Source organism: Arvicola amphibius, chromosome 7 (assembly GCF_903992535.2).
Source record: "Arvicola amphibius chromosome 7, mArvAmp1.2, whole genome shotgun sequence".
In the NCBI taxonomy this organism is placed as follows: domain Eukaryota; kingdom Metazoa; phylum Chordata; class Mammalia; order Rodentia; family Cricetidae; genus Arvicola; species Arvicola amphibius.
Genome location: NC_052053.1, coordinates 37,049,948 through 37,066,044, shown reverse-complemented (window position 1 = coordinate 37,066,044; position 16,097 = coordinate 37,049,948). Strand labels below are relative to the sequence as shown.

At 40.3% G+C, this 16,097-nt stretch overlaps 1 protein-coding gene across 1 annotated transcript in view; it reads left to right on the top strand.

The window, feature by feature from the left end:
* The first annotated feature begins 605 nt into the window (after positions 1-605).
* The window catches only part of Kynu (kynureninase), a 138,034-nt gene continuing 122,542 nt past the window's right edge, over positions 606-16,097 (top strand). Inside the window, exons 1-2 of the mRNA XM_038338285.2 lie at positions 606-760; positions 8,729-8,910. Of these exons, the coding sequence (XP_038194213.1) occupies positions 8,742-8,910 (169 nt within the window). The 5' untranslated portion in view covers positions 606-760; positions 8,729-8,741. The remainder of the gene's footprint in view (positions 761-8,728; positions 8,911-16,097) is intronic.

The window sequence follows — 16,097 nt, the reverse complement described above, 5'->3', positions numbered from 1 at the left end:
GAGCAAGGTTTCCCAGTCTACCTCAGTCTACTTTTCACGTGGATTTCAAACCCTAACTCCTCTTTCTGTGGCTGGCATACTGTCACAGTTTCTAACCTAGAAATTTAAAAATTCCATTACTAGGCAACTATGTATTTTGAGGAACTAATAGCCTATATTAATTTTCTTTGCAGGCAAGGTCCTTCTTATTTAGTGCCGAGTGTTTCAGTTACCGGTATGTACCACCAGACCTGGTTTATTTTAAACTTTCAAATAAAACCTTTATCCATTATAAGTCAAAAATCCTACAACCAAATTGAACACTGGGTCAGTGTCTTAAAATCCAAGAGAAATGTGTCCAGAGTTGAAAGAGGGCATTTCTGCAGGGCTTAGAATATTCCAGAGCACAACGTGAAAAATAAATGCAGATTTTTGGAAGTCAATTCTCTGTCACTGTAATCACAGCAGAGATAAGCAGAGGTCAAGGGAGCCTCTGGTCTGACCGTGGCTAGAGTTGACAAGGGTGCCCCACAAGAAGCCCTCACAGAGCCAGGTGCTTGGCCACCTACAGGGGGAGGGGCAGCATTTTGCTTAGTTCTTGCCGGTGGCTAGAAATTTGCAACCTGGTCAAACTGGGTGGGAGGAGCAAAGTTGACATGCAAATTCCCCAGCAGGGGGGAGTCTGATCAGTTCTTAAAGTCTGGCTGGCTAGCTGCAAGGAAATATCAGGCAGCCCCTGAGAAGAGAGTGGAAGCTGAGGGCCCTGTGCAGGACTGAGCAGGTAAGCAGAGGGGCCATGGCGTGGCTCTACACAGAACAGTCCATCCGCTTCTCTTGTCCTTTTCCAAGTGTTCTTCTATGCTAATATAGTGCGACCCATCGGAGATGTTTTTCCCCATTGTTTCTGCTTTTTGGGCCATGACCTCCTGCATCTCTCTACCCAGCACTGAGAAGAGACCTAAACATCACAGCGAGATAACACATTGCAGTTCATCTACTAAACTTTAGCTTAAAGGGGGTCAGTAGACCAAGTCCAGGCGAGGAAAGGCATGTTTAAATGAGCTTTCTGGTTTCTGCTTTTGTATTTTCGTCCTGTGCTGCTGCTGCTGGCCACATTCACATTTACAGAAGTGAAAATGTCTCTTCTGGAGTGGAGTTTCTTCCCCTTTCATTTTCTACAGCATTTGCCTAAAAATAGAAAGTCGATTCTTTTTTTTTTTTTTTTTCTGTGTTTGATATACAGTTCCTGTTCACTACTTTAGGAACTTGGAAACAAACGCAAGCTCAAGCAAAAGTTAAACAAACTCAAGTCTTATACTGTCTGGCTCAGCTGGTCTTCGTACTGTGACGTCATCTCATTCTCAATGAGAGTCCTACAGAAGCAGGCTTTGTGCACCTGTATATAAACTTCTGCTTTCCCAGTGGAAGATGGCATTCTATGAATGTATCTATACCAGCTTCTAAACTTTGAACTTAGTATCCAGTTTCCTCACTTCAGGGTTAGACTGCCTCTTTGTTGTGTAACCATTAACTATTGAGTGCTGGGTAATTTATTTAACTGGTTAACCTTAGAACAGTAGGATCAGAAAGTTTTAAATCTGTGATTCTTAACAAACGTACAGCTTTTAGTAAGTCAAGCCCTTCAAGTGTGTCATTGAGGACAACTCAATTTCCATCAAACCACATTGATATTTAAAGCTGTTATGGAAATACCTTATGAATATGACTTGATGCTAACCACAGTCTTTTGGGAAAAGTTAAATTGAACTTTATTTTATATAACAATGACAGAAGAGTGTTCAGATGACTTGCAAGCCAATACCTGACATGTTTGTCTACCTCTGCAAAATTAAACCATGCTCAATACATGAAATATGAAATTTGACAGTTCTGAAAAACTGGGATCTAATGTCTTCATTTTCAAACAAATCATGTCAATTTACTTGGCAATGATAAGCCTAAACAAGGCATAAAATGATGTTTTGAAACACTAATTGTCTTAGCTGGTGGTATGAATGCAGAATTAAGCAGCAATTAGTGTGAAGTAATCAAGTGCTCTCGGGGAGAAGGCCTTGAATGAGCATCTCAGCCTGTTATAGCTGTGCACACAGGGGTAACCCAGAAGGAGACCTTATTTCAGTGAAGAAACTCCTGTCCGGAATCTGCTCCTGCCTTAGGTACAACAAGCCCAGAAGTGGGAACAGCCACACTTTGGCCAGAAGGAAACAGATATTAAAATAAAGACATATAGCCATGAATCTGTAACCTCAATATGCAGGAAGGAGAGTCATGGCTCCAGCTAAGCTTCTGCTGCCTCGTGACGCTCTGTCTCCAAGTATTTTTTTAAGAGGAAATAATTTCACGTGTAGACTATGCTGGTGTGTAGACTTTATGTGGACTTGACAAGAGAAAACGATAATAAACTAAATCATTGATTGTAAGTCTCAAGAAACTGGATACAGGGAAATACTAGGCTGTCCTGTGCAGAGGGTTTTATCTCTCCAGGGGGGTTATCTCTATGGGTCTGACTCCATGACTTCTCAAGAGAAGACCAGTTTGCCCTACATTCTCGGCCACACTTGATGCTAAACATTGTATTGGCCTCAGAGTTCATTATTCATCTATTGTCAGTCTTTGGCTTCTAGGTTAAGGTTACTTACCTTACTAGGACAACTAGATGTAGGTGTAAAGATACTAATACTTTTTTTGTTTGTTTTTGGGTAGGATCTAGCTATATAGTCAGGGCTGACCTAGAACTTGCAATCCTCGTTTTTTTTTCCCCAGTAAGAGTACTGTAATAACAGATATGTGCCACCATGCCCAACATGATTCGCTTTTATTGTTTGCATGCTCGGTCAAGACGTCAGCAGCATTAGTTTAGTTTTTCAGAGCTGTACGCCTGAGTCGTAGTAGATGCTCGGTAAACATTCGTTGAATTGATGGTTGAATAACTGTTATTCTTGGCACACTTAGGAAGTCTCTACATTTACTCAAACAAACTCTTGCCCGTTGTTTTCTCATAATGAGTTTCTATATGTTGAAATATGTGTAAATAACCAGGAAGACGGTTTTTAGATGGCTGTTGTCTAAGGCACGATCTTCTGATGTAGTGTGAGCTGGCCTGGGACTCATATCTGGCTCAGGGTAATGCTGAATTCAAGGTAGGCCTCAGCCTCCATGGTGCTGAGACTGCAGGCCTGAGCAAACATTCCCAGTTTCATTTAGGAGTATTGCGCTAGCCTTTCTCAGACTGGAGGAATGAGAGCAAGGTTAAATTGTGGCCACAGAAGATGTCAACAGTGTTAACAAATGCTCCTGCGAGGGTAGTGGGTTGCTGTTTGGATATGACAGCAAATTCATCTCCGAATTGAAAGAACCTCTCCCTCAGAACTCACGTGTCCCCAAAGAAATATAACGTGCCAGCACTCCAGTTAAAATGCCAACATAAGGCAAACTCTTGTCTCTGAATTTCACTAAAGGTGTTTTTCTAATTGGTCTTCCTATGTCAGAGTGGAAGAGGGTCGCTTCTCCTGGGAGCAGGTCATTCCTCATGTCACATAATTCACTGAGCTGTTTGTTTGGCTTCTCCCATTCAGCTGTCATTTTACTTTAGGGGAAAGCCTACATACATAAGCAACATTGCTTAGCAATGGGGTAGCCATCATGAGAAATTAAACATGGTGCGGTGCTGGTAGAATAGACTTTAACAGAGCCTGCAAGAACTCCCTGTGACAGGTCCGTGGTAAGAACACACCAAACAGAAAAAACAAAGAACAGCGGTCAACAGACCCCGGAGCTTTGCAGAGCTCAGTGTGTCGCAGGGTTCTATGACATTCCACACAGGACCAGCCTGTATTTGTTCCCAGCCTTCTTGTTTAGCCGCATTTGCTCGGCTCAGTGACCTCATTTGCTGCTAGCGTCACGGCACACTTTCCATGTTTTAATAATCAATACTTTTGTTTCCCTGTGAACATAAAAATGAGTTTCTTGTGACCCTGTGCTATTGAGCCCCAGTATTTCACAGCTTCTCTCTGATTCTTTGAAATTAGTGATTCTGTTTCTACCTGGACTAATCAGTATCTCTCCCAGTTCAAACTCCTGGAAGAGTTTGATTTGATGTTATGCTAAGTTAAGTACTATGCCCACTGCTTCAGTAGAGTTACAGCAAATCATTCGCAGACAGCCATGCATGGTTAAGTGTTTAGGCAAGATCTAACCAAATGTATCAGGTCAAGAGTGAGACACAGTCATTTCTATTTGTAGGTGGAGTTTTCCCATCCAGGGAGCTGCTTCCAAATTACCACACAGAGGATTACATTAATTGTAAATGCTCAGCCAGTAGCTCAGGCTTATTAATAGCTAGATCCTACATTTTAAATAAACACATATTTCTTATTTATGATCTACCAGGTGGCAGTACCTTTGTTAGGTATAATTTGGGATGTCTTTCTGTATATGTGTTGCTTTTATTGGTTAATAAATAAAGCTGTTTTGGTCAATGGCTTAGCAGAGTAAAGCCAAGCATGAAATCCAAACAGAAATATATAGAGAGAGTAGGTGGAGTCAGGTAGATGCCAGCCAGCTGACAAAAAAAAGGACATATAGAAAATGAGGTAACACCATGGCCATGTGGTAATACATAGACTAATAGAAATGGAATAATTTGAGATGTAAGAGCTAACTAGAAATATGTCAGAGCTATTTTTTCCAACAGTGTTGTAATTAATAGAGTTTCTGTGTGATTATTCAAGTCTATGTAGCCTGGAAATGAAAATGTAGTCTCATCTCCATGTACAATGGCATGTTCATCTTGCTTCTCAGCATCTCATTTCTCCCTGTACCATCAGTTTGATCACCCTGCCTATACTTTTTGCCTGGCTAATGGCCATCAGCTTCTTTTTTTTTTAAGCCGGTGAGAGTAAATACATATTCATAGTATACAAAAGGATTGCTCCGCAGCATTTATTCTAGCTTCCTTAATCAGAAGGTACCCCCAGGAGGAACCAATTTCAAATCAAGTTGCAGGCACAAGAATATTCTTTCTCATCCGCACATGTAACTGAATAACCTGTGTTCTACTTAGGATTAAGTAGAAAAGGAAGGATGGAAGACGAAATGCAACTACAAAGCTTCTTCCATACCAGTTTTGGGAAAAAAAAAAACCCATTCTAGATTCTTCTTAGTATAAGATGAGAAACAAATGTCACCCTTGCTCTTCATCGCACACTTGGACTGCAGTGGCGTCGCTCTCCAGATGCCCAAGGCTTGTGGGATTGAATGCTTTCTGTGTAGGACTCTGTCCTCTATGCAAGAGAAACTGTTGCCATCGAGTCTATGATTTCCTTAGGAAATCTATCATGAGCCCATACTCTTCTCTTTTTTTTAATCCTATAACATCTTTAAAAATGATGTTATTACTAGTATAAGTAAGGTCATGTGCATGTTCGTGTTTGTGTGTGTGTGTGTGTGTGTGTGTGTGTGTGTGTGAGAGAGAGAGAGAGAGAGAGAGAGAGAGAGAGAGAGAGAGTTCTCTACACTAGTACAGGCACAGATGTGCCATGGTGCACACCTAACCGTTAGAGGAAAACTTTTGGGAGTAGTTCTGTCCTTTCATGCTGTTGACTCAGGGGCTTTCTTGTTGCTTCTACCAGGCTTACACTCTAGGCTGGTAGTCCCAGGGAATTCTGGGTAGTTTTCCTGCTTCCACCTCCCATGTTAGAGCAGGAACACTGGATTACAGATGTGTGTCGCCCCACCTGGGCTCTCAGAATCACACTCAGGTTGAAAGACTTATGCAGGAAGTACTTCCACCTGCTTTGTCATCTCACCAGCTCCCTGTCAAATTATTTCTATTTAATGCAAATTTGCATATCCAGTGTTGTGCTCAATAAGTACATTTGCTACTCAACAAGTATCTCAAAGCCTCTTTCAGTCACAGAAGTTTTCCGTGACTAACATCTGCCCCTGTCTACGTCACTCTATTTCCCCTTCAACCCTGGTATTTATTGACCAGTCCAAGGTAAGCGCCTATCCTGGACCTTTAAGTTCTGAAATACTTCCTTCAAGTTGAGATCTTCATCAAGACAAATGCACAGGGTCACCCTGATGTTGATCACCTAAACCATATCATTATTCTGTCCCCTTAGTTTTAAAAACTATCTACAGCATTTACTATGGCATTTACTATTCTTTTCTTCCACAAAATGTCAACTGTGCAAGAACTGGCACTTAACAGCCGTCTACCCTGCCCTTCCACCAGTATCAGGAGCCGCATGAAGGGAGCTTTGCAAGATAGGTCTTAAAGGCTTAAGTGGATGATGCTTACAGAATGGCCATGTGTAAATCAAGGGAGTCTAAGGAGGCCTGGTTATCTTTAACTCCTTTCTAATTCAACTTCAAAGAACTAAAATTTAGGGGAAATATAAATCAATAAACCAACAAATGAGTGGAGTTAAAAAATGTGATTACACCTCCATTGTCAGGCCAGTGAGATTGGTAGCTCAACTAGTAAAAGTGCTTGCTGTACAACTGGATGTCTCGAGTTCAATACCCAGACCCACAGCACAAAGAGAGAACCAATTCCTAGCAGTTTTTCTCTGATATCTGCACATGCTCAGTGGCACATAGGTGTCCCCATATGTAGGAGGAGGGCCTGCTTATTTGTCCCATCTGCTTGGCTAACTTAGCCCCGAAATAACCACCCAGAAACTGTATTTACTAAATCACTGCCTGGCCCATTAGCTGTAGCTTCTTATTGGCTAACTCTTACATCTTAATCTAACCCATTTCTATCAATCTGTATATCACCATGAGGTCATGGCCTACAAGCAAAGTTCCAGCATGTCTGACTTTGGCGGTGGCTCCATAGCATCTTTCTGACTCTACCCTTCATTATGCCAGCATTCAGTTTAGTCTTTCCTGCCTATCTAAGTTCTACCCTATCAGACCAATGCAGTTTTCTTTATTCATTAACCAATAGAAGCAACACATAGACAGAAGGACTTCCCACGCCACCCATATACATCTTATATATAGTATATTAATTAGCAAAGTAAATTTCAGAAAAATAATTAATAATAAACCTCCAGTGGTCCCTCAGAAAAGTTCATCGCATATCCCCCAAATACTAACAAGTTCTAGATGATTACAAAACGGTAGAATGTGTTTCGAAAGTCACCACAGATTACTGTTTGCTCTGAGATGAACAAGAAGCAGTAGGTGGTTAAATTGCTCTGGTATCATATGAAGAGAAAGGTGATATTCAGAGAGAACTTTCCTCTCCAGTAAGATAATTTGCATAATAAAGACTCTTGTGAAAGTTTAAGTTATCCATAGTTTTAAAATGTTGTTATATGGAGAACTAGGTGTCTCTTCTTAAAAAAAAAATATGTCCATTGTCACAAGTTAGTAGCTAGCTAGAATGAGATGAAACAATAAATTTGTGGTCTCTTTTTTTTCAGATGAGAATGGAATGAGGGCTAGAGAAATGGCTCAGTCACTAGGACTACTTGTTTTCTTATAACAGAACCTGGCTTTGCTTCCCAGCACTCACACAGCTAACAACTGCCTCTAACTCCAGTTCCAAGAATCGGATTCCTTCTTTGGGTCTCTGTGGACACTGCACACATAGGACACATATACATATGTAGGCGAACAATCGTGTACACAAAATAAAAATAAATCAAACCTAAAGTTGAAAAATGATGGAATGAAGAGGGTAAGGGAGATGCCTCAGTCAGGAAACTATCTGCTGTACAAGTGTATTTCAGCTCCCCAGCACTCGCAGAAAAACTTAGGTGCAGCAACAGGCATTTGTAACCCCGGGATGAAGGGGAGGATAGATACAAACAGATCCCTGGACCTCACTGGGATGCCAGCCTAGGCTGTTGGTGAGCTCCAGGTTCAGTGAGAGCACCTGTTTCGGGAATGGAAGACTAAGTGTGTGAAGACAGTACCAAGACTGATGTTCAGTCTCCGAATGCACACACACAGACTTGCAACCCACAAACACACATGCACATACACACAGAAGCATATGCATGCTTACATACATACATATAAGACAGACATCAAAAACAAAACACAAAATCAAAAAAAAAAAATAACCACCCAGCAACATTAACAACAACAACAGTAGCAACAAAAATTCTTCTTCAGTCTTAACCATTTTTGGTTTTGTTTATTTAGAGACGTTATCACTGTGTATCCCTGGCTTGGGCTGGAAATCTCTCTGCAATCCAGGTTGACCTCAAACCCACAGAGATTTGCCCCTGCCTCCCTGTTGTGCCACCACACCTAGCGTAGTATTTCTAAGTTCAAACATTTCTAAGTTACTACTTTTGTTATTTTATCTATAACAAAATCTTAGGATGAGGTTTAAAGTGAGTAATTACATTGTCCTTCCACCATCTGAGTTACAGGAATGGAACTTAGGTTTTCAGGATTGGCAGCAAGGACCTTTACTCTTGGTGCCCTATCTCCGGTCATTTCTGTTTGTTTTATTGGGGTTGGGGTAGGTTTCAGTATGTAGCCAATCCTCATGTGACACTCACGATGTAGCCCAGGTTATTCTCCTACCTCAGCCTTCCAATTCCAAGATGATAGGTGTGTACCACCACTCCTGACTATAATTCCATTGTTTCTGGAACTGTGAAAATGGGAATCTGAGTTTAAAATCTCGAAAAAGGGATAATACTCTGAAGAAAAGTGACGATGGCTATATTGTTTTATCATTTTACTTCCTTCTCAGATATCAGCTTGTAATGGAGCCCTCGCCTTTTGAGCTACCGGCTGACGCAGTGCAGCGCATCGCGGCTGAACTCCAATGCCACCCAACAGATGAGAGAGTTGCTCTCCGCTTGGATGAGGAAGATAAGCTGAAGCATTTTAGGGACCGTTTTTATATCCCCAAAATGCGGGATCTGCCTTCAAGTAAGACTACAGGGGAAGGTTTTATAAATCAATTTAGTAATTAATTTATCTCTGCTAAAACATAGGATTGTCATAAATCTTTGAAAAGCATTGTTCTATGGCATAACAGAGCTCTTACCACTGTTTCTGATAAAATAGCAGGCCCCTGGTGCTATACTATCAACCCATCCACCTACCTGAGACTCATTCTTTATGTTTCTTATCCTTCCTGAATACATTGCTCACAAGGCGCTTATGCTGTCAACGACTTCTCTGAATAATACAGCAGCTGATTGAAAGCATAGGCCGAGGCGTTTGCTTGTTCTCAGCACTTAAAGCACAAAGCAATGCTTTTCAAAGCAATATTAGAACATGTCTTATTTTGTGGCATCTCATTGATGATAGCGTGGTGCTTGTCTGAGAGCTAATGCATTTGTGGCTGGGAGTATTAGGAGGCATATTATGTGAACAGCTACCTTTGCATGCTGTAAAACAGGCAACACGTGTCAGAGCTCCAAGAAACCCACACTGCATTTCTAATATCACAAAATGACCTGAAGGGTTCTGTTTTGGGGGAAAAGTCCAGTTTGTAAACATATGCAGCCCAGGCACAAATAATACGAAGAATCTCATCTTGAACTCCATTCCAGATTGACTTGAATGAATCACGAAATCAGCCTCATGTGGTTTATACATTTCAACTTCCTTTAGTTTTCCTTCAAATTTAATAAAGTGGGTACAATTTCAAATACTCAGAATCCAAGGACCTCCACTAACATTATTTGGAATAGGATTGGGTCACATATTCTCATTTGGCTTCCACTGTATGAACACCCGTGTGAAATGTGACACCTATAGGATCGATTCATATGTGACTGCCATGTCTAGCATCAGCCATAATTTTGGAAAGCTGAAAGTGGAGTGCGAACCAGGTGTCACAGGACGGATATTCTTGCCTCAGCGTTGGACACTTAAAAATAGATCAGATGAGCCGGGCGGTGGTGGCGCGCGCCTTTAATCCCAGCACTCGGGAGGCAGAGGCAGGCGGATCTCTGTGAGTTCGAGGCCAGCCTGGTCTACAAGAGCTAGTTCCAGGACAGGCTCCAAAGCCACAGAGAAACCCTGTCTCGAAAAACCAAAAAAAAAAAAAAAAAAAAGAAAAAATAGATCAGATGTAAAATTTAGTTGTGGGAATTGTAGCACATTGTTTTCCTCTGGATTACAAATAGAAGACTCTGGAATGGAGAAATAGCTCAGTGATTAGGTGCATATACTGCCCTTCTGGAAGAACAGAGTTCAGTTCTCAGCACCCATATCAATGAACTTCAACTGCCTATAATTCCAGCTCCAAGGGGATTCAATACCTCTGGCCACTTTGGGCACTTGGTGCACAGATCCACACAGAAGCAGACATACATATAAATTTTAAAATAACTTAATTTTTTAAATAGAAGTTTCTTGCACTGCCTATGTACTCACTTAAGAGTTGGTATCATTTTTCCAACTCTAAGAATAATATCTACTTTGAGTTTTTGCCAAACAGATCTGTTGGGCAAGCCATGGCTGATAATTAAAGAAAATAAAGATTGATGGTACATTGATTCACTAATTAATTTAAATTTGTTTTAATAACCTTAATTTCAGATAGTTAAAAAAAAAAACTAATTCATCAAGACATAGCATGGTTTCCTCACAAGCAGCCTGAGAGTAAATAGGGATGTGTAAGCTCAGTCTAGGTTTCCAGCAAAATTGTTCAAGGTGAATATGCTTTATAAACATTTTCTTGCAAACTATTATAGACAGGATCTGAATATTCATAGTGAGCTGGTGGTATTTTTAAAGCTTTACATTGTTCTGCAGGTTGTAGCCAAATGTGGAAGAAAGGAAGGAAAGTATGGAGGGAGGAAGGAAGGGAGGGAGGGAGGGAAGGAGGGGGAAAGAAAGGGTGGTAGGAAGGGAGGAAGGGAAAGAGGGAGAGTGGGAGGGAGGGAGAGCAGGAGAAAAAGAAAAGGGAAAATGTAAGTGAGTAGTACATAGTGGTTGTGAGGAAAGGGGCCATAAGACCAAAGAAGTAAAAGTAATGGAGGTGAGGGAAGGGGCTGAGCTTTAAGACACACTTGAAATATTTATATAAGAGTAGATTTAAAATTAGCAGACACTGCCCCAGCCCAGCTTGAAGGTATAGGTTAAATAGCAGTGATGTAATTAATATAATTAGGCAACTACTCATCTAAAGAAAAGATACTAAAGTCTTTTGCTGGTTTACCTTGTGTGGTCCTGACTTAGAGTTCAGGAAGGTAACAGTGAAGTTTCACAGTAGTAGGGGACATGTGGGTACAAAGGGAAGACAGAGTCAGGCATGTCCGCTTCTTTAAGGAGAATTTCAGAGTTTACCTAACATGTCCCCACCGAAATGGAACAAAAGAGTGCAGATAAAATGTCTTTTTCTTTATGTTAAAAAAGGTTGTATTTAGGGACTGGAGAGATGGCTCAGTGGTTAAGAGCATTGCCTGCTCTTCCAAAGGTCCTGAGTTCAATTCCCGGCAACCACATGGTGGCTCACAACCATCGGTAATGAGGTCTGGTGCCCTCTTCTGGCCTGTAGACATACACACAGACAGAATATTGTATACATAATAAATAAATAAATATAAAAATAAAAAAGGTTGTATTTAAATGGACGCATTAGTTTAACCACTCTACATACATGTAAGTGCCCTTGTGGATTGGAGGGCAGCAGATCCCATGGACCTGGAGTTCCAGTGTGTTGTGAGCTGCCTAATATAGGTGCTGAGAACCTGGCTTCTCTGCCAAAGCAATAAGCACTCTCCACTGCCAAGCCATCTCCCCAGCTACACATTCATCCTTAATAGCCGTACGCCAAGCTAACAATTCTAATACTATAAAGGAAAATGAGAGTGGAATCAGGGAACAGCTAACAGCTGGGTTAACAGCGAAATTACAAATTTGAGACTCATCAGCATTTAGGTAACATTTGAAAATATAGGCTTGAACATTAAGAACTACACATCCACCGAAATAAAATTTCTGGAAGCAAAACGGTAAGCAAGAGACTGGAAAAAGCAAACTCTTAGCAGAGTGGGGAAAAGCAAGTCAGGGTACACAGAATGTGTGTAGAGAGGCATTCAAAGGAATGAGGGTGCTTACCGGTTTCGGCAGTCAGAGCCTGAATCCAGCAGTTAAGAAAATGTTATTTAGTAGGCTTAACTTTAATCAAGTCATTGGAGTGATAGTGGGGAGGTATTCTTGCAGATGTAATTGAAAGAACGGAAACTAGAATTTACAGCCATTCTCCAAGAATGAAACTTTCCCCTGAAAAGAAGAAAACCAATGATCACAGGGAGAGAAAGGAAACCTCGGATGTCTTTGATCATGGCTGCACTTTAAGAAGAAGAAGCCGAGAAAAGTGTGCATTAGAAGTTATGTTTCTCAGCTAAGAAGAGTTTCTATTAGCTTTGTTGTCTGCCCCTGCATTTTCAGCTCATGGGACCCACAAACCTTAGATAATATAAACTGTTAAAGACAGCCTTTTTGCTTCTCAAGAGATGGGGATAGTGGGCAGGATCAACCGTTCGGATAGATATTTCTTGAAGAACTTTCATGGCCCCGTCTGATCATTACAGCCACATGGCAAGACAGTCCATTCCTTAATCTTCAGTGTGGGAAAGGATTAGAATTATACATGTGTTTGTCAAGAATCCAAGCTTTCACCCAAGAGTGGAGGCAAGGTCTACTTTCTCCTTCAGTTGTTCTCTTAGTTACATTTCTATTACTGCAATAAAGCACCATGACTAAGGAATCTTTTTTAAATTGATATTTATTGAGCCCGACATTTTTATCTGCTCCCTCCCTGCCTCTCCCCTCCCCTCTTCAACCTTCCCCCAAGGTCCCCATGTTCCCAATTTACTCAGGAGATCTTGTCTTTTTCTACTTCTCATGTAGATTATACCTATGTAAGTCTCTCTTAGTGTCCTCATTGTTGTCTAAGTTCTCTGGGATTGTGGTTTGTAGGCTGGTTTTCTTTGCTTTATGTTTAAAAACCACCTATGAGTGAGTACATGTGATAATTGTCTTTCTGTGTCTGGGTTATCTCCATCCTTTTTCCTGCAAAATTCAAGATGTTTTTATTTATTTATTTATTTTTTGCTGTGTAGTACTCCATTGTGTAAATGTATCACATTTTCCTTATCCATTCTTTGGTCAGGGGGCATTTATGTTATTTCCAGGTTCTGGCTATGACAAACAATGCTGCTGTGAACATAGTTTAGCACATGTCCTTGTGGCACGATTGAGCATCCTTTGGATATATACCCCAAAGTGGTATTATTGGGTCTTGAGGAAGGTTGTTTCCTAATTTTCTGAGAAATCGCCACACTAACATCCAAAGGGGCTGTACCAGCTTGCATTTCCACCAGCAATGCAGAAGTGTTCCCTTTTCCCTACAACCTCTCCAGCATAAGTTGCCATCAGTGTTTTTGATCTTGGCCATTCTTACAGGCGTAAGATGGAATCTCAGAGTTATTTTGATTTGCATTTCTCTGATGACTAAGGATGTTGAACATTTCCTTAAGTGTCTTTCACCCATTTTAGATTCCTCTGTTGAGAGTTCTCTGTTTAGGTATTTTTTTTTATTGGATTATGTGTTCTATTGATGACCAGTTTCTTGAGTTTCTTTGTATACTTTGGAGATCCTACCTCTGTCTGATGTGGGATTAGTGAAGATCTTTTCCCATCTGTAGGCTGTCGTTTTGCCTTGTTGACCGTGTCCTTTGCTTTAAGGAAGCTTTTCAGTTTTAGGAGGTCCCATTTATTATTTGTTTCTCTCTGTGTCTGTGCTGCTGGGGTTATATTTCAGAAGTGGTCTCCTGTGCCAATACATTCAAGTGTATTTCTTACTTTCTCTTCCATGAGCTTCAGTGTGGCTGGCTTTATGTTGAGGTCTTTGAGAGAGTAGGGATACAAGAAACATACCTAAACATAATAAAGGCAATATACAACAAGTCAACTGCCAACATCAAACTAAATGGAGAGAAACTCCCAGTGATTCCACTGAAATCAGGAACAAGACAAGGTTGTCCACTCTCTCCATAACTAGTCAATTTAGTTCTTGGGGTCCTAGCTAGAGCAATAAGACACCAAAACAGATCAAGGGGATACAAATTGGAAAAGAAGCGGTCAAACTTTCATTGTTTGCTGATGATATGATGGTTTACATAAGGGATCCTAAAAATTCTACCAAGGAATTTCGATGACTCATAAACACTTTTTGTAATGTAGCAGGATATACGATTAGCTAAAAAAATCAGTAGCCCTCCTGTACACAGATGTTAAAGGGCTGGGAAAGAAATCAGAGAAACAACACCCTTCACAATAGCCACAAATAGCATAAAATATCTTGGAGTAACGTTAACCAAACAAGTGAAAGACTTGTATGTTAAGAACTTTAAATCTTTGAAGAAAGAAATTGAAGAAGACACTAGAAAGTAGAAAGCTCTCCCATGCTCTTGGGTAGACAGAATTAACATATTAAAAATGGCAATCTTACCAAAAGCAATCTACAGATTCAATGCAATGCCCATCAAAATCCCCCCCAAAAATTTTCACAGACTTTGAAAGACCAGTACTCAACTACATATGGAAAAGCAAAAACAAAACAAACAAACAAACAAACAAACAAACAAAAAAAAGAAACAGGATAGCCAAAACAATCCTGTACAATAAAAGAACTTCTGGAGCTTCTGGATGCATCACAATCCCTGACTTCAAACTCTAATACAGAGCTACAGTACTGAAAACAGACTGGTATTGGCATAAGAACAGACAGGAGGACCAATGGAACTGAATAGAAGACCCGAATATTAATCCACACTCCTTCAAACACCTGATTTTTAACAAAGAAGCAAAAAAAAAAAAATCAAATGGAATAAAGAAAGCATATTTAACAAATGGTGCTGGCATAACTGGATATCAACATGTAGAAGAATGCATATAGACCAAGGCATCTTATAAAAGAAATCATTTAATTTGACTTACGGTTTCTGAGGTTTAGAGTCCATGATGGAGGGGCAAAGAACAACTCAGAGCTCTCATGTTAATGCACAGCCGCAGATAGAGAGAAACAGTGGGAACCATATGAGCCTTTGTAAACCACAAAGCCATATCTAAGTATGGTACCTCTTCTAACAATGCCACACTTCCTAATCCTTTCCAAACTGTTTCACCAATTTGAGACTAAGTATTCGAATGTATGTTCCTATGAGGGTTGTTTTCACTCAAACGCCCACAGCTGTATATATTTTCCCCTAAGGGGAACTTATTTTCAAGAGCATGGGGAAATATTTTTTAAGTCCTCAAAATACATCCTTTCTTTGGAAGTCTTCCACCCCACAATTTCCAGACCACAAAGAAGACTAATAGACTCAAAAAGCACATAAGACTGTATTGGTGGTGAGGGTAAGTCTGATAGTGAACCATAGTTTTCTCAATCTTCCTCTTAGATGATAAAGTCTAAAGGGATTTCGGTGAGAATAGCCTTGAATCTTCATAAAAATAAAAACCATCCTCTCTTTGTCGCCATGAATTGCCTGTAGCTATTTACCTGTTAGTGAAAGCATGTGAGATTTATCCCATTCACAGGGTATCTCAAGTGCTGTTATTTTTCAGATGTTATTAAGGTGACCATAAGTTTCATGGGTGTACCTCCTTGTCATACATAGAAGACACTATCATCCAGTAGATGTCTTGGTCCTGTATCTCTTAGGTTATCCAGTCCCAAGAGGGCAGTTCTAAACACATCTACATGTAAACAACACTAAAGGGATTCAGCAGGTTGTATTTATAAATTTATAGAGATATGTGTAACAATAATAATTAAATAATAAGAAGTCATGAAAAAAGAAAAGGATAACCATTGCTCTCACAGGATAATATCAAGAAATCCAATAACATTAAACAGGACTTAATGAGGTATTGTGATATGTGATGTTAGTATTAAGTCATTCCCAGCGATACAAAAAGATATGAACTCATTCCATTCTGAACAATAGTGGGCCAGACACAGATACAATTTTTTATTCAGAAAATATATAAACCAGATGAATAGATCTTTACAATGTGAGTAAATCTCTGTATTCAGATCCATGGGTACCATTTTACAAATGAGCGCCAGATCTCTGTGCACAGCCTGT